This window comes from Delphinapterus leucas, chromosome 6 (genome assembly GCF_059928025.1).
Source record: "Delphinapterus leucas isolate spDelLeu-1000000601 "Yukka" chromosome 6, BTC_Dleu_Yukka2, whole genome shotgun sequence".
In the NCBI taxonomy this organism is placed as follows: domain Eukaryota; kingdom Metazoa; phylum Chordata; class Mammalia; order Artiodactyla; family Monodontidae; genus Delphinapterus; species Delphinapterus leucas.
Genome location: NC_143134.1, coordinates 89,457,475 through 89,476,135, shown reverse-complemented (window position 1 = coordinate 89,476,135; position 18,661 = coordinate 89,457,475). Strand labels below are relative to the sequence as shown.

General features: G+C 51.5%; 1 protein-coding gene across 1 annotated transcript in view; it reads left to right on the top strand.

The window, feature by feature from the left end:
- PAX5 (paired box 5) overlaps nt 1–18,661 on the top strand; it is a 189,690-nt gene that overhangs the window by 26,687 nt on the left and 144,342 nt on the right. Inside the window, exon 5 of the mRNA XM_022600108.2 lies at nt 3,069–3,197. Coding sequence (XP_022455816.1) covers nt 3,069–3,197 — 129 coding nt within the window. The remainder of the gene's footprint in view (nt 1–3,068; nt 3,198–18,661) is intronic.

Sequence of the window (18,661 nt, the reverse complement as noted above, 5' to 3'; positions counted from 1 at the left end):
GGGGTCTATAGAATGTCAGATAATTAAAGTAATAAATCAAGAAAGGGATACTTATTCATAACATTTTCTGCATCATTAGTCAGTAAGTAGTTTTGAATGTGTTTTTTTCTTCTATCAACCAGCCCTTCTACAATTCTTTGTGCACTTGCAGTCTTGAGTGAAGATGTGGCAAAACTTCCCAAACTTTCTTTCTCTCTCTCTCTTGCTTCGATCTCATGTGCTCCGTGAACTGTCAAGGGCTGCCAGTGGGGTTTCTGACACTCATGGGTGAAGTCTGAGAGTGACCATGACTCGTAAGGAGAAGAGTCATATTTCCTACTACCCAGGAGTTCAGAAGTTTCCCTTGCCTTCCCTCCCCTGCAAAGATCGTGAGATGAAAGTGACGTGTGTCTACACAAGGTGTATGATTTCTCCACTTTGGATAAAGGAAACACCTCTGGTTAGTTGGGGGAAAGCTTATTCTACTATAAGAAAGCGGGCCACCATTCAGCAAGCCTCTGACGGTTCTGGCTGCCACAGGCCCTGTCAATTCCAATTAATCACACCTTAATTACACAAAGATTGTGTACCCTTTGTTGCTCCTTCTTTGACTGAAAACTTGAACTCCCCATGGTGATGGGGGACAGGCAGAGGCCTGGCTTATAGTTCCAGCTTTGTCATTAAGTCAACCAGTGAACTGTGTTAAGCCCCTTCACCTCTGTGAGCCTCAGTTTCCCCATTTGTGGAGCAAGGGGCACAAACCCAGTGCTCTCTGAGGTCTCTGATTCTTCATGGTTGCTTCTTTGAATAAAGGTAAGACAGAATTCTTCCCTTCCATAAAATAATTCTTCATTTAGTAATCCATCCAAAAAGCATTTGCTAAACCCCTGCTATGCAGCCCATGGTGGTGGAGACTAACGTTATAAGGAAGGTAGGACAAAATCCCCCTTCTCAAGGGCTTCTCGGTCTAATGGGGGAAAATAACAAGAAGTCTGCAAAACACTGAGATCAGGCTCAAGAAGAAAGTATAGGGTGCTGTGGGAGCAGAAGGGAGGGAAAGATCAGCTTTGTTGAGCTGGAGTGAAGAGGGTTAAGGAGAGCTTTCTGGGGAAGTGTTTGTGGCTGGGATTTCATTTGCAGCTTTATTTCAGGTCACATAGCAAAGGAATATCAAACTTAGGGTAACTGATAATATTCTTTCAATTGGGTAAGAGGAATAATTACACTTGACAGTCAGCAGAATGCCTTATCTCGGAAATGTGTATAAAATCCATATCTTATTTGTGTACAGCCCCTTATAATTTATTAACTTACTGAGGAGTAAGGAAATGGAAGCTTTAGAGAGATGAAATAACTAGCCCAAGGTCACATGGCCAGTAAGAGGCGGAGCCAGAATTGGAACCTGAGTCTTTTGAGCCGAGTGTGATTACAAAATGTTGAAACACATGTCATCGGCTCTGTCAGCAACGTGGTGAGCCTTGGTTATATGTGGTGGCTGTTTAAAGTACCGAATGACTGGTGAGATTCTTTCTTCCTCTGTTCTTTGCACCTTAACGCAGAAAAGGTTGTGAGATTTGCATAAATCTATTTTGAGGAGCTTCATCTGGTGAAGGAAAAGAGAAGTTAACGATTTCTACTTCTGTGTCTCCTAAGGAAGATCTAAAATCAAACTCAAATATGAGAAGAAAGGCACTGCTCCCTTTAGGCCTGTAGGAGCAAGAGCTGGATGTGCTCCAAGGAAAGCAACAAACAGCTTCTCAACCAATCACCACCATTTCTAGTAATTTCCTACACTTTAGAGTCAAAAGCAGCTCCACCTGCCTCCAGCTAGTTATAGCCAAAGGAAATGTGTCTGAGATTGGTCTGTAGGTTTTAATGAACCAAGGAAGAATTCCCACAGCCCAGAAATGGAAATTCAGCTGCACAGTTTGAGAGGACCCTGATGACTGACAGGTCTCCCCCTTGGATTCTGGGGCCAGGAGTTAATGTGAGACTTGCACAAACCTCCCCTCCCCCATTCTTATTTTTAGGAACTTAGATACCTGGTCTCAGTCACAATAAGTCATCAACCCACATTTCTGGGCAGAAGGAATCTAGACTTTAAGTCAGTAGAACCAAGGCTGAGCCCTGGTGCTACGGCTTGTTAGCTAGATGACTTGGAGCCAATCACTTTGCTGTGTGGAGGCTCAGTTTCCTCACCTGATGAATGCGGATGAATAATAGCACTCTTGGTTATTGCAGGCATCAAATGAAAAGCACTTTATGAATGTGAAGCATATTATTGTTTTCCATTATTCATTAGTGAGGAGCAGATTACTATAGGGGTTGACTTTAGTTCTTGGGTTCCAGTCACCACTCTGCATCTTATTAGCTGTGTGACTTTGGGCAAGTCACTTACCTTCTCTGAGCCTTGGTTCCCTTACCTTTCCAGTGACCTAACTTATAAGTTTGTTCTCAGAATTAAATGAGATGATGCCTGAATGCCTGGCACAGAGTAAGTTCTCAGAAAAAAATATCATTATTATAAATCAATATATATATAACATATAGTATGTTAATATTATATAATTAATATAAAATATTAAAATCCAGGTCAAGTGGAAGGAGAAAAGACAGCGAGGGACTATAAAAAGACAGACAGTCTGCATTTGGTGCTTTGCTGGCTCTGTGTATGAGCGTGCAGATACTTACGTCTGCGGGATGGGTGGATTTGTAAGTAGGGAGTGAGCCTGACTAACGAGTAGGTCGTTTCTAGCACTGGCTGGTGGTGGGCCCCAGCTCCCCCGTTTCTCTGCTCCATCCCCCTGCTTCCTGCATCCTTGGACAGGCTGGGGTTTGAACTGGTGCCCGTGGTCCCTTCTGTAGTGTCAGTTCTCTTTGGGGCTGCTCTCATGGCCCAGGTTTGGCCGCTGCCCTGTGGCGAGTGTCCTCAGCACACACCTGCCCTGCCCCGCTCTCTCTCAGTCTCACCAGCCCCCTGTAGGGGGCGTGTCTTCGTATTGGCCCGAAGGCGGGGGCCGACCTTCCTCCTCCCCGGCACCGCCCCCCAGCCTCCCGCCGGGCCCTGACCGCCTTCTCCCTCTGCGCAGTGTCCACCGGCTCCGTGACGCAGGTGTCCTCGGTGAGCACGGACTCAGCCGGCTCCTCCTACTCTATCAGCGGCATCTTGGGCATCACGTCCCCCAGCGCCGACACCAACAAGCGCAAGAGAGACGAAGGTAGGAGACGCCGGCGCTGCCCGTCGGGGATGGGCCTGGTCGGATCTGTGGGATCTGTTTCCAGGCCTTCAGTCAGGGGCGGAAGCACAGACGCCCTCCGAGCACCCGTTACCTGCAGAGCGCTGGCGGCGTCTGGCCCAGCTCAGTCCCGTCCTGACCACGGGGAAGGGGCTGAGCCCTCCGGGAGAGGAAGAGGGCCCCGGCTGGGACTGGACTTCTCGCTGGCCTCCTCCCATCTTCACCCCTTTGGTGGGAAAGCCGGGCCTGGCAGAGTCCTTGGGGCCTGTGTTTTGCGGCCTCTTAGAAGCCCTTGCGTTTGCAGATGTGATGCCCAGAGGGCGGGGTGTGGAGGGTATGAGCACGGCCGCAGTGTCCCCTTTTGGGGGGAGGCCTAGGGGATAGGGAGGGGCTGGGCAAAGTGAGAGGGGCACACATGAGGTGGCAGGGTCAGCGGGTGGGCTCTCCGAGGGTCTGAGCACACCTCTTTCAGAAGGCCTTCAGTGCGGTGATGGGGGGGGGGCGTTGAGGAAGTGAATAATCTTCCCCTCTCTGTCCTTGGGCCTGGAAGGAGGGAGTGCAGGGGGCCTCCCTGGGATTAAATAGATGACAGTCTTCCCTGTTGGTTTTTCTCAGCCCTCGGTGTGCCGCCCGGGCCTCGGGAGCTGGCTGCCTCTGTCCCGGACATGGGCCCACCTTAACCTCGGTCTCCTTTCCCTGGATAGGCTGCCAGCGGGCTGACATTAATGGGTTTGAGAGGAGAAATGACCCCTGGGAGTCTGTAAAACCTTTGTCAGGAAAGGAAAAAACAAACAAAAAAAACCGGCTATAGTCTAGGGGCTGAGAGCAGGGTGACAGAAATCTTGATTCAATTATTCTGTTCCTCAGCACAATTCCCTTTCTCGGCTCCCTGTAAAGGATGTGTGTTCTCACGAGCACATGCCTAAGTACTTAAGACCTGTAACTAGAAAATTGAGTTGGCCCAGCGGTGGATTGGCCTGTGGTGTGTGGGCTCCAGGCCATGCAGGAGCTATGGCCTATGTTTGGAGCTGTGGAGTACATGGGGGATGAGTCACGGCTTCTGGAACCTGCCTCACCTCTCCGCCCCCTCACCCCCCAACACTCAGAGCAGATGTGGGAAGTCTTTAACTCAGGGTTGCTGTACTGGGTACTGCAGGAGGCAGCGGGCCTACCATCTCTGTTGGTTTATGGGGTTGATGGTGTCATCTTTTCTCCCCTTGTCACCTGGACTCACAGCAGATGTGACCAAGCTGGGGCCCACTGTGTTTGATCATGTGGAGGGGTGGGTATGTGAGGCTCCCTCGGAGGTTGAGGGATACAGGCAGAGAGTTTTGAAGAGAGAAAAACATTGACTTTGATGTTTACCGTCAAACACACAGGTCCTGAACTGGGGGGACTGTGTCACTGTGTTTGTTGAGTGCTCTGTTGGCTTTCGGCCTCTGATCAGTGGTCACTGTTTAGCCTCTCAAGCTGCTTGAGAAGGTGTAAGAGTGGTCAGGATGTGAGTGTTGTTCATCTAGACTGCTCTGTGCTGGGCAGATCCTTCCTGAAGGCTGTGGCTCATTTGTGGTATTGACCTTTAAGAGGGACAGTGACAAATTAGGATGTGTCCAGATGGGTATAACCCGGATGGAGAGGTATTTGGAGAATCGTTCAAGGCTCTAGGGATGTTTTGGTACCAAGAAGAGGAGAATGAGAAGGACTGGATTGTTGCCTTCAAATATTTGGAAGGCTGACATGGAAGGCAAGAGGAACGAGACTTTGCTGTGTGGCCTCAAAGGCCAGTGTGTGGCAGATGCAGAATAGATTTCAGCTCAGAGTAAAAAATAACTTCGTAAATATGCGAGTGGTCTACGGCCAAAGGGGGCTGCCTCAGGAGGTAGTGAGTGCCTTGTCACCAGAGGTATGTTAGTAGAGCCTAGGTGGCCATTTGCTGGGCTGCTGTATAAGACCATCAAGAATCAGATGCAGGGCTTCCCTGGTGGCGCAGTGGTTGAGAGTCCGCCTGCCAATGCAGGGGACACGGGTTCGTGCCCCGGTCCGGGAAGATCCCACATGCCGCGGAGTGGCTGGGCCCGTGAGCCATGGCCGCTGAGCGTGCGCGTCCAGAGCCTGTGCTCCGCAACGGGAGAGGCCAAAACAGTGAGAGGCCCACGTACAACAACAACAACAACAACAACAACAACAAAAAGAATCAGATGCAGAATTGGATGACCTTTGAGATCCTTTCAGTTTTGGAATTTACGATTGAGCCCTGATCCCCAGAAAGACTTGGGAGGTGATCCAGTCTGTGGTCTGGATTTGATGGTCCTGAAAGCTTACAGGATTGGGAAGATTGAGAGACTCAAGCAACAAGCAGAGCCCCTGCCTGCCCCCCGCCCTGCATCACTGAGAGTGGATATGGCTGGGCAGAGAGGTGGGCAGAAGTGCCCTTGCTCACATCAGCAAACTACCTGGGAGCAGTACAGTGTGGTGCTCCCTACTGCCCTTTCCCATCCTCCCTCTATAGCTCCCTGCATCCTTGCATTGGCTTCAGGAGGAGTTGAAGAGGCAGAGATTGCCACCCCCTTTTTATAGGGGAGGAAACCAAGGCCCCAGGGAGTTCCATGATGTTGGCAAAGCCACAGGGCTGGTATGGCCAGGCGGTGGGGTGGGGTGGGAAGGAGTGGAGAGAGCCCCTGAGGCCTCAGCTCCCTGGCATTGTCCAGCCACCTGCTGCTCCTCAGCCCCTCCAGAGAGATGCTTTGGAGGTGGAGCAGCCTGGGGCTGGGCAGAGCCTGGAGGGTTTCAAGCAGAAGGGCGTGGTCAGCAGGCTGGATGCTGCCAAGAGTGTGGTGAGAAAGTAAGAACCAGCCACTGGAGAAACAGGGGAAATGCTGGTGCGCTGGATTCCGGCCCGTTGAGGCTGCAGACCATGGCACCATTTTCCTCAGGAGCCGTCAGCAGCCTGAGGCAAGGGCCATGGGGCAAGAGAGGCAGTAGAGGGCCAAGAGGAAGATGGCTGAGGGTCCCCATCCCCATTTTTCAGATGAGGTGACTGAGGTTCTGCAGGATGGAGTTGCTTGCTCAGCTCTGGTTCACAGTCATCTTCCACTTGGACTTGGGTTTTACCCTGTGGGCATGGGCTCAGGGCAGGGGTGGGTGGTGGGAGAGTTCCGTCACAGAGGACCTGCCCTCTAGACCTTGCAGGCCGGTGGGCAAGATTGGCAACCCGAAGTCCCTCTGATGGGCAGTGTGTGGGGTGATGCTGTGCTGGGAGGATGACACCAGAGAGGGAGGGCAGGGCAGGCCAGGGAAGGGCCGACATTGACCAAAAGGATCTGGTAAGGGCTCTCATAGGAAGTGGCACTTTATAAAGGGAAAAATATTTTACACGGCTTGTTTTTAAACTTAAATGAATTAAAATCTAATAAAATTAAAATTTTAGTTCCTCAGTTGCACTAGGCACATTTCAAGGGCTCAGTAGCCACATGTGCCCAGTGGCTACTGTATTGGATAACATGGCTTGAATACAAATGCTTGGCACATAGTGGGTGCTCAATAAATGCTTCTCTGTAGGATGGGTTGGTCACGTGCCTGTAGAGGGTTCACAATTAGTGAGGATAATGGTGGTGGGGAGAGTCTCTAGTCTCCTCAACTAGAAGTGTTTCTCTTGGTAATTTTGGCTTCCGTGGAAAGCTCTATTTGAGTAAAGAGTTCTGTAGCAAAAACAAACAAGTTAGAACACCGTTAGACCAGTGGATTGCCAAGGGCCCTTGTAATCTAGAAATTCTAGGATTCTCCTTGGGACATGTGCCTCCAATACCAGTCTTGGGGATGTGGCCACTGTGTCCAAATCTCAGATGAACAGTTCTGCGGCTGAGGCAGCAGATAAGGTCCGTGGGGCCTCTGAGGGCAGAGCTGGGGCTGGTTAAAGGAAGCTACAGGGAGGAAGATCATGGCTCAGTGCAAGGAACAGCTTTCAGACAACACCCAGGCTGGGCCAAGGTTAGAAGCATTAGCTTAGAAAGGTAGTGAGCTCCCTGTCATTGGAGGTATGAGCAGGGGTGAGGGGCAGAAGAGTCAAAGAAGGCATTTTGGTTTAGACTCCACGACTTTTTTAAAAGTAAATTTATTTATTTATTTATTTATTTTTGGCTGTGTTGTGTCTTCGTTGCGGCGCGCGGGCTTTCTCTAGTTGCGGTGAGTGGGGGCTACTCTTCGTTGCGGTGCGCTGGCTTCTCACTGCGGTAGCTTTTGTTGTGGAGCACAGGCTCTAGGCACGTGGGCTTCAGTAGTTGCAGCATGCGGGCTCAGTAGTTGTGGCTCGCGGGCTCTAGAGTGCAGGCTCAGTAGTCGTGTTGCATGGGCTTAGTTGCTCCGCGGCATGTGGGATCTTCCCAGACCAGGGCTCGAACCCGTGTCCCCTGCATTGGCAGGCGGATTCTTAACCAGTGCACCACCTGGACTCCATGACTTTTTAGGCCTGTTACAATCTGGGGGACAAGTGCTTCTGTGACTGCCTGGCATCTGGAAGTGGTTCTGACTAGTTGTTTTCCCTCCTGCTGCTTGACTCTGAGTCCGCCATCACGTGGGCTTGACTGGGCGGGGCCGCATCGCCTGTGTTTCTACCCTCAGCCTGGCCCCTTGGCACAGGGCCTGGTGCCCAGAGGGCTCAGGAGGCTTGTGGATGGTGAGAGTCAGGCTGGGGTGCTGCCCAGGCATGAGAGGCAGCTTCGTCTCTTGATTGGACTGTCCTGTGAGGGTCTGTGGAGAAAGCTGTGGCATGGGCCTACAGTATCCTGCGGGGCTAGGGGGACAGAGCCCGGGCAGTGCCTCCCTCCCCGGAAGGCCCAGAGGAGGTCGTGGCGGGGCTGGACTTGGCGGAGCAGGCAGAACTGTGAATAGCGACCATGGGTGAAAGGGCAGCCCCAGGCCCTCTGTTCCTTTTTGGGCCTTTGATCTCTGGTGGGGCCTCCTTCCGCCGTCTCCAGGGCCCCCATTCAGGTCCCCGTGACCTCCCCCTCCCTTCGTCCCCCCAGTTTGAAAGGCCCTCAACACACCGAGGTCAGCCGAGTGCGAATGCCTTTCACTAGCTCAGAAGGCTGGCCAATCCAGCACCCGTGTGGAAGCTTCTTTGGGGGCAGTGGAGGGTACATTGCAGGTGGAATTTCTGGGCACTGGACTGCCCTCTGCCTGCAGAGGGCACAGGAAGGGGCCTGTCCTTTTCAAAAGATGCCAAGTCCAGCAAGACCCTCATGGGGAAGTTTGGGGGGCATTTAGCGGGGGCTCCTGTCATGACTATGTCCATCCCTCTTTCTGGAGGTGCCTGTCTCCTCTCTGTCTTTGTGTCTCTCCCTGTGTCTTTTGTCTGGGGGTACATCTCATCCAGCGCCCTCTGCCTCTGTTTATGTCCTGTTTATCGAGACTTCCTCTGTGTCTGCTTCTGTCTGCTGCCCCAGCTCTCACTCTCTTTCTTTTTCTCATATTCACTCTCTTCTCTTTCTCTCTCTCATGTGCACTCCCCCACTCTCTCTCTTTTCTTGTATTGGCTCTTGCTCTCTCTCTTACTAGCTCCGCCCTCCCCTTCTCCCAGGCTGGGAGCCTCAGCTCAGCCCTGCCCTGCGGACCTCCATGGGAGGCATCCTGGGGAGGGAAGGGGTTTAGAAGTTCACAGACCATGCAGGGCCCCAGGGACCCTCTGACCTTGGGCAGACCCTGGCCTTCCTCTCCTAGGACCCTCTTCTTTTACTGACACTCAGACTCTGTCTGTTGCTCCCAGACTCAGGACCGAAGGCACTGGAGCAGGAGATGCAGAGACTGCTCTCAGATTTCCCAGCAGGGACTGGGGTGTGTGGAAAAGCTCAGGATTCCTGAGTCAGGGGAGAGTTGTAGGCACCCTTGCGGCACCACCATTCCAGAGATCAGTGATCTCTGGAGACCCCCAAATAAGGTGAGGTGTTGAGGCAAGGACCCAGGCTCACAGGCCAGGGACCAGCTGGTTTGAGGACCCTGTGTGGTGAAATCTTTGGCAAGTTACTTAGTCTCTCGGAGTCTGCATTTTGCCATCGGAAAGTAGAGGGGGCACAAGTTTTGTGCGTTATTGTGAGGATAAAATGAAGTCGTTCTGGCAAAGGGTTTAGCTCCAGGGCCTGGTGGTCCTAAGTATTTAATAAATGGCCCCTGAAGGAGACCGGGGCTTGAGCGTGTGAGGCCGGTCCAGGCTGAGGGCTAGCAGGCTCCCGCTGCAGTTCTGTTTGGCAGCTGAAACTGGCTGATCCTCCCCTGCCCCCCTCCCTGACTTCCTGTTTGTAACAGTCAGCCTCTCTGGGCGCCAAGGCTGAACAACAGCGCCCCCAGGTGGCAGCTGCAAAGGGAAGGGCCCCTGGCTTTCCTTTGCTTCCTTTTCCTTCAGGACCTTCACTTCAACCCCTTGATGGAAGGATAAAAGGGTTAAGCCTCAGTTTTCCGTGAAGTGACATCTTGGGTACACAAGGTGGTGGAGACCTCCAGGATGGAGGGCAGAAGGCAGAATACTTGGACCTGGGAGGGCTGGGCCTCTAGGGGTTTGGGGTCACCAACTTGGTTTTCACAAGCCCTTGTCGGAGCTGGAAGGGCCTTGGAGAGCATCTGGGACGTGTCACCTAGTCATTATTCAGATAGGAAAACAGGCTTGGAGAAAAGAAGGGGCCTGACCAGTAAAAATGACATTTCACATGGTAAAAACCCAGAAAAACTAGAGGGACAGACGGACTCCTCAGAACATCCTTGATATCCTACTGCCATTTGACAGGCCAAATCTTAGTTTCTTACCTCCCCTCCTTTCCTCCATTCTCCTCGGCCCATCTGCTGCCCCCACTGTTGAAAGCCATGAGCAACCCTGACCTGACCCCATCAGCCTATCACCCCTGGGCCTCGACTCTTGACAGTGAGCCCTGACCTTCCCTCCCTGGCCTCCCGTTCCTCCTCCCCATCCCTTCTGTGCTTCCAGCCCCCGCACAGTCTCTGAGCTCTCCTGTCTCTGGGCCATTATCCAGGCAAAGCCCTCCACCTGGAATGCTGTCCTTGAGGCTGGTCTGTTGACCTGGCCTGGTTGCCAGAGCCAGTCCTCTCCCTGGGGGATTTTCAGTGTTGGGCCATTGGTCCCTCTCGACTGGCTGGGGCCCTTGGATTCATCCCGGGCCAGCATGGAGCTTTGGAGACCAGACAGACTCTGCAGAGAGAAGGAAATGACCACCACTTTGTCTTGGTCTCTCCTGGGGCTTCAGCAGAGCAGGTCCCCTCCCTGCCCTCCACAAGGTGTCCCCTGAATGTACCCTCAGGCTGGACATGTAGGGTGCCCTTCCCTGAGTTCTTTCTTTTGTCTGGGCAGGGGCCCGGACCAGCATGCTTGCTTAGAGGGCATCACTTTGAATCTGATTGCCAGCCTTCTGGTCATGCTTTACTTGGCTTGTCCTGTATTTAAAATGATTTTGAGTTAGTTACCAACATTTAAAAATAAGATTTCCCATCTGGATGTCTAGCCTTTCTTGGAAAAAAAAAAATCAGATCTTGTGACACTGGGCAGACTTTCTTACACGGCAGCAATCGTCTGGGGCTGCTGGGCCTGTGATCCTCCGGGTGCTCTGTACTCACCTTGTTCACGGCGTTTGTGCTCTAATTTTCTCTACCTGAATGCCTTTGAGCTTCTGGAGTCCTAGTATGGACTCTGAAGAACACGTCTGGTTGAGTCCAGGTTGTGGCAGCTAAAGCCTATGGGAGGCAGGGCCCTGATCGAGCTGGGTGGGGCTGTGTTTGTGTGTGTATGTGTGTGTGTGTGTGTGTGTGTGTGCGCGTGTGTATGCGGTCAGGGAACTGGTCAGTCAGGCTCTCAGGCCGGAGGTAGGTGAGGGAGGGAAGGCAGTAGGGCAGGGCCAAGCAGCCCCACCCCTTGGCAGCCCAGAAGAACAGTGAGACGGGGGTCATTCAGTTCACACCTGCCAGATGGGTAGTCCAGGCACGGGGGCGCTTAGTGGCAGTGATGCTAAGGACCCATCTCCCAGCCTGGCTGGCCACTCTCCCGTCCTTCCGGTTTTGCAGTCATTGGCACCTCAGCCAGGCAGACAAGTGTCCGAGGCTTCCTTGGTAAAGCAGGGGACTTGAGGCCAGGTGGTCAATCAGAGGGGCTCCTTGGGCCTTTCCCTGGTACCTGGGGTCTGTCCCTTGGGTGGGGGGTCAGGTTTCGGTTCCTCCTGGCCCCTAGGTCCCTGAGTTTCACTTTGATTCAGTGACTGAGAGCCCTCGTGAGAGCCAACACCCCGCCCCCACCCCTGTTGTTTGCACACCTGCTTCACCCAGGCTTCCTCCACCCCTCCCCCACCAGCTTTTCCCACGGGACTGTGCACTGGTGTCCCAGAGAGCCCTGGGGGACGTAAAGAGCAGGGGCCACAGTGTGAGTTGGCTCTGGGGTCAACCAGAAGGAGAGCTGTGAGGTCTCATCCCTGGCGGGCAGGCCCCCTGCCAGGGCTGTCTGGAGCTCAAGGTGGAGTGGACTTGGCTTTCTTCCCCACTCCGCATGCCCTGGTGCCCTGTGGGGCAGAGAATCCCATGGTCCTTCCTCTGTCTTTGGAATAAGGTTAATCCTTGGCTGCAGAATCTGCAGCTCAGGACTTTGCAACACTCCAAGTACTAGAGGCTCATGAGGCAGGGAGGGAGTCCAGAGGAGGGAGCCTGGGGCTCTGGGTTCCAGTCCTCAGTCTGTGGCTGACTTGCTGGTGACCTTGGGGAAATCCCTTTCTCTCTCTGGGCCTCAGTTTCCTCATCTAAAACATGGGATCAAGGTTCTCTTTGGTACCAAGATTCTGATCTGCTCCTGGTCCCATCTCAAGTCCTCTTGGCATTATTTTAAACAAGTGGTTCTCAGACTTTCAGTCTTGCAACCCTTTTAAACTCTTAAAAATGATCAAGGACCCCAAGGAGCTTTTGAATTTATGTGGGTTAATTAAAATGGACAAAATTTTAAAATATTTATTAATGTATTAAAAATAGCAGTAATAACATAAATAATGTGCTGTTCGAAATAAGAAAGGACAATATTTTCCAAGCAAAACATTTAGAGTGACATTGCTTTATGATTTTGCAAATCTCTTTAGTGTCTGGCTTAATAGAAGACAGCTGGGTTCTCATATCTGCTTCTGTATCCAATCTGTTGTGATATCACACATCTTAGAACCTCTGGAAAACGCCAGTGTATACTGGGAAAAGCATCAGAGTGATGAAGGCCAAGAATAATTTTGTATTATTATGAAAATAGATTTGACCTCACAGACCCCTTGGAAACGTCTTGGGGATCACTCAAGGGGTCCCTGGACTAGACTTTGAGGATCTCTGCTTCAGGCTGCTGCAGACTCTGAGCTTACTTATCACTCATACAGAGAGGGAGAGCAGTTAAGTGGTTTTCATTAAAAGAAAGGTGCCATCAGTTTCTCCTGTTCTTTTTTCCTGAAGGCAGTGGGAACCATGGCAGGCTTCTGAGCTGGGGAGGGAGTGACAAGACATGCGAGGCTTTGGAAATCGTCCTTTAGCAGATTAGGGTGTGCAGGGCTTCTGGGTCCTCTCCCAAGCTTGAACTTCCACAGAAAGGCACAGCTATGGAGGCTCCTTTTACTTCCAGTGGAATATCGTAGGGTTTGAGGTCTGATCTCCGTCCAGCAGGCTTCCTTTGGGGCCAACAACAGCTTCCTAATGCTCCCTAAGAGCCCAGGGAGTGGGCGTTTGGGGATCCAGCCACCTCTTCCCATCCCAGCTCAGCTCTGCTGCTGTTCAGGGCAGGCCCGTGAGACCCCCACCCAGGGCATAGTTTTGGTGGGGAAAACCCCAGCAAATAATGTTGATTTGGAATGAAACAAAATAAAATGAAATAAAGAAGTAGGTTTGGTGTTTATCTTGACTCCTGGCCTTTGAGGAAAAGCAGGTGTGAAAGGCAATTGAAAAAAAGGGAGATTTTTGTTCTGATTCCACTGGGGCTTCTGAGTTTTTCCAGAATGCCAGTGGTTGGTCACGTGTGTGTGTGTGTGCGTGTGCGTGTGTGTGTGTGTGTAATTTCATTTTGAAATTTCCAGTTTTCATTTTCATTGGTACAAGTTTATCATTTGCATTAGTCCTTCCTTGGACTGATGGACTGAAATGGAGGAGAGGAAGAAAAAGAGAATTTCCTAAGGTCATTTAGAAGACTTGAAAGATGCTAGAGGAGATATGCTTGTAGTGAGATGAACTATGAGAGGAAACAGAGAGAAAGGCATGGCCCCTAGAGAGACTAGAAAAGCGGACGGTAAAAAGCGACAAAGGGGTCAGACTCTTCCCAGCACCAGCCACCAGGTGGCACCATCGACCCAAGACAGCTTAGTTGCTGTCCAGGGTTAGGGACAAGAGGGGTGACAGGACAGTGTGTACTGACCATTTCCGAGCTTGGTATGCTTGTAACTCGGTGGGGGGCAGCAGTGCCCAGGTAGGCTGCCCATTTGCCTGAGTTTCACTTCCCTGCCAGCATTTAGTCACAGCAGTGGGAGACTGGGCCATTGCTGTTGGGGATCACTCCCGTCCTTCCTCACCTCCATGGTGCAGACGTCTTAATACAAACCTTTTTGGGAGTCAAGTTCTCGGTTCTAGTCTAAGCCTTTACTTGCTGGCTGTGTGACCTTGGGCAAGTCACTTCTCTCTGAGTCTTGTTTTCCTTGTGTTAAAATGTGGATATTTGAACAGATGACTTAAGGGATCTTTTGGGCTCTGACATTCTGTGGTGTGCCAGAGAGAGCACTGGAGTTGGAGTTAAATTCAGGATCTTTCTGCATTGGCTGTGTGACCTTGGGCAGCTCACTCCCCATCTGTGGGGACTGCAGTAACATCTCCCTCACAGTCTGTTATATGAAGTAGCAGGTTGGAAAATGCTTTGAAATCTCTTTTGGTGCTTAGGAGAGGGAGAGGTTGCTATTTATTTTTTTTCCAGGCAACTTAAGTTAGCCAGAAGCAGGTCTTCTACCATCCTCACAGCTCAGAAAGTTTGTGCCTCTGCCTGTGACCACAAATCAAAGCCTATGGTAGGTGTTTTCTCAAGGTCACTGCATCTCTGTCCTAACTATCTCATGAATCTGCTCCTTTTTTTTGGTCCCCACTGCTACTGCCTTAGTCCAAGCACCCTCTCTTCTCCTTTGGACTACTGCTGTAGCCTCCTAGTGTGTCCCCACCTCCAATGTCACTGACTTCTCCAAACAGTCCACCTTCCGCATAGCAGCCCTAGGGGCACTTCTGAAATACAGTTTGGATCGGTGACTCACCTGAAGGGTTTTCACCCTTCAAATCTGCCCATTGTTCTCAGAAAGCATCTAAACTTCTTAACAAGGTTGCTAGGCCTTCTGTGGTCAGACCCGTGCCCATCTCATGAGCCTCGTCCCTCCCCACCCTCCTCTTTTCATGCTCACCCCAGTCATACCAAACCTCAGTCCATCCCTTGAGCACCACTTGTTCTTTCCTGCTGGCAGCCTAAGGGTTATATGCACGGGTTGTAGTCAGGCAACCAGGGTTCTGGTGCTGACTCCACCAATGCCTACTCGTGTAACTTTGGGCAAGTTATTTGACTTCAGTTTCCCTCTTTGTAAAACAAGGACACCCATTGTGCCTATGATTGGGTTGTTACGTGGATTGAATGAGGTAATGCATGCACAGTGCCCTGGAGGACCCTGATGCATGATATATATGTGCTCTATAAAGGATGCCTTTTATGGTAATGTGTTCCCACCGCCTGGAAACTGCCCCCCTTCTCCACCCTACCATTTACCCAGCTGACGTTCTACAACTTCAGGATCCAGCTCATGTCACTTCCTAAAAGTGAAGGCTTCCCTGAGGGTCCCTCCTAACTGTCAGCTCCCCTGGGCCCACCTGCAGCACACAGAGCCTGCCTGTTGACAAAAGTATCACATTTGTCACTCATCTCTCTTCCCTGTGAGACTGGGAGCCCTGTGCGGGCGGGACTAGTGTCTGTAGTGGCCACCATTGTGGCCCTAGTGCCCAGCACAGGGCTGGTTTTTGGTAACAAATATGTACTGAATAGGGACTGGATGTCACAGATGCCGGGAGCCCATCTGGTCCGTAGGTGCAGGCTGCTGAGTAGAACCCAGAGCCTTGCACGTCAAAGGCTTCTTCCTTTCACTCCTGCCTGACTCCATCGTCTCCATCCTCCAGCGCTGCTGTCTGGCTCCATAGAAAGGATTTCATGACAACCATTCTAGAGGGGGAGGGAGCTCTCCTGTGGTCTAAACGCACACACGCGCACGCGCACACACACACACACACACACACACGTGCATAGCTCTGCATGCTGGTGCCTAGGGCCCTTGTTCTGCCTGCCTTACCTAAGCATGTGCTCCAGGTGTATATAGATCACAGCCTCAAATGGGAACTGTGGCTCTAATGGTTAGCATTTACTGAGTGTTTGCCATATGTATTTTAAACTACTAATGCGTTTAATACCGCCACTGTACCAGGTGAAGCTCTTATCATCCCCATTTTATAGAGTTTCAGAGAGAGGTCCAGGAAATTGCCCACGGTCACACAGCTCCACCGTGGCACTATTGGGGCCAGCCCCTGGGCAGCTGGCTTCCAGAGTGGCCTTACCTGCCACCCTGGTCTGCCTCTCACAGAGTGTTGCACAGGATGGCATCAGTGGGAATGTCCTCAGCTCTCTCCAAAAGGGGGCTTTGAGCCCACCTTTTATTTCAGTTCTACCATCCCCATCACCCTGCCAGGCTGAGCTCAGGGCGACCTTGGTGCAGAGCCCGCTTCCTCACTCAGGTACTCAGCCATTTCTGAGGCTTCCCCTGACACTGCTATGCATGCTTCCCTGTCACATCCTCCAGTTGGTCACCTTCAAGTGCAGTTGGCTGATCACATATGGAGTTTACACCACAGCAGGGTAGCACAGTGGGTGGACTGGAGTTCGAGCCCAGCCCTGCCACTTACTAGCTGTGCGAGCTTTGACAAGGGCCTGAACTTCTCTGAGCTTCAGTTTCCTCATCTGTCAAAAGGGGATAATAATTCCTGCAATTCCTGGTAATTAAAAAACGTTATCTGTAGTATTTTGATCAGCTCTGGCACATGGCACATTTTAAGAATATTTAACTCATCAGAGCAGAGTTTTTACCCTGAATCCAAATTCCTCAAGAAGACCTTCTTAAGAACTTTCTAAATTCCCAGCTCCTTTGTTTTCTCTTTCTCTTGCAGGATCTTAGTTCCCCGACCAGGGATCGAACCTGGGCCACGGCAGTGAAAGTGCCGAGTCCTAACCACTGGACCGCCAGGGAATTCCCAACTTTCTCTCTTTTTTAAATGATTATTTTATTTATATTGCTAAGTCTAATGATAGGATTATTCAGGCTAGGGTCAGAAGAAAAAGATGTACACACCAGAATTTACACTGGCAGAATTTTAGCTCCGCTTTTTTTCAGAAACCAACAATTCGAGTTGTAGCTGAGGGCAGCTTGCAGAGGCAGGATGAGCCTGTCACAGGGTGGAGAGGCTGGGTTCCTGGCTCCAGTTCACCACTATCTTGCTGTGTGGTCTCAGTCAGGTCCCTACCCTCTGGGTCTTTGATTTGGATGCAATGAGCCCGGATCACCCTTCCATCCCCAGATTCTGCCCCCTCCCTCCTCCCTGCTGTTCCCCCTCCCTCCTCCATCTTCTCTGTCTTCGTTTCCTTTCTGTGTGAGACACAACCGCCATCCAGCACTTTAGAATGGGACTTTTGTTCTGCTAACATCTCTTTTCTGAAAAGAACGATCGGTCAGGTTTGTATCTTTTAAATGCTGGCACATTTCATCAGTTAAGAACCTGCATACCTCTCTCTCAAGACAGAGCTTTAAGGAGGCAGACAGAAGCAGCAAAGGGGGAGGTTTATGGCAGACAGTGGAGGAAAATCCACCCAATCTCTTTGGGGGCCTAATGTATGGTCCTTCCCTAAAATGCCATCTTTCCTGGGTGCCCCCTTTCCTGCTCCCCCTGTGACCCTAAGCATTTTCCAGCTTGACTCCGGTTATGACTTGCGTACTACTCTATAGCTCCCCACAGAATGGGGAGAGGGGACGAGTGGGACCTGTGCCTGAGTCATTTTTGCTCAAGGTCTCTTTGAGGTAGGGCTTGGAGCACAGGATCAGGAATCACAGGGCCTTGGGTTTGAGTGCTGGTGATCTTGGGCCAGCCACGCTGGGCCTGGGTTTTCTTACTGGCAAAGAGAGAGCAGAATTCCTTCCTCAAAGTCTTGTGCCAACTCAGGAGGAGCAATGTGTGAGAAAGTGCTTTATAAACTGTCAAGCTCTATGTAGGTATGGGTGTCGTAGTTCATTTCAAGTGCCTGCTCTGTGACCTTGGACAAATTCCAAGGGTCCATTTACCTTTGGAGAACTAACTTCTCCAAGGGTCCATTTACCCATCTGTAAAATGGGGACTCTAATCCTTAGATCATACAATGAATCTGAGAATTTCATGTGGATGTAAAACAACTGGCAAGAACAACTGTTCTTGGCAGTGGTGAGACAGGCTGGGACCTGGGGCCCTTTGCTGCAGCGCTGCAGTGCTTGCACCTGGACACACCTCTCCTCGAGCAACAAAATACAAAGAAACTGCCTGGGACTAAAAATAACTGTATGCATGCCCAGTTGGGGCAAATTCTGGACCCAAAAGATAGAAAGAGACCAAAAAAACCCAACTGCCACTTTTGAAGAGCCTGGAGCAAAAACAGGGTGTCAGGAGCAAAAGCAGGGTAATGTGGATGCCTCCTGCCCACACCACCACCTAAGGGGTGGGCAAAACACCTAAGCCACCCCTCTGGCCCGACCCCTGGACACACCCCTCCCATCACCCCATGTAAGAAACAAGCTTGCCCCCTCTCGGGGAGCGAGCAAGAGAACCTGTGGTTTGTTCTCGCTGCCCCATTCTGCAGCAAGGGCCCCAGTAAAGCCTTGCTTGAATTTCTTGTCTGGCCTCTAGTCAATTTCTATTGATCGGGGGAAGGCCAAGAGCCCTGATCGGTAACAGTGGCAGGTGCCCAGGTCTAGGTTAGTGCCCTGTCCCTTTCCTTCTTATTTCTTCACGGTGCCTCCCCTGTGAGTACCGCGCACAATAATGAAGCCACGGGCTTCTGAAGCCTGGCTGCCCATTCTGAAACCCAATCGGCCCCTTCCCTAACCTGTGCCTCAGTTCTCTTGCCTGTAAAAGAAGGATAATAATACCTACAGCAGAGGGCTCTTGAGCAGATTAGCCCGTGCCCACGCATGACCCGGCACAGAGTTGGCGCTCAGTGAATGTTTGTGATTCTGCTGACCTTGCTCCCTCCGCGCACCCAGAAAGAGGCCCCCAGCCGCCATCTCCTTCAAGCCCCCTTGGCCGGCGAAGAATGCCGGGCCTGAGTGGAGCGGAAGGGGTATGCTCAAGGTCGCACC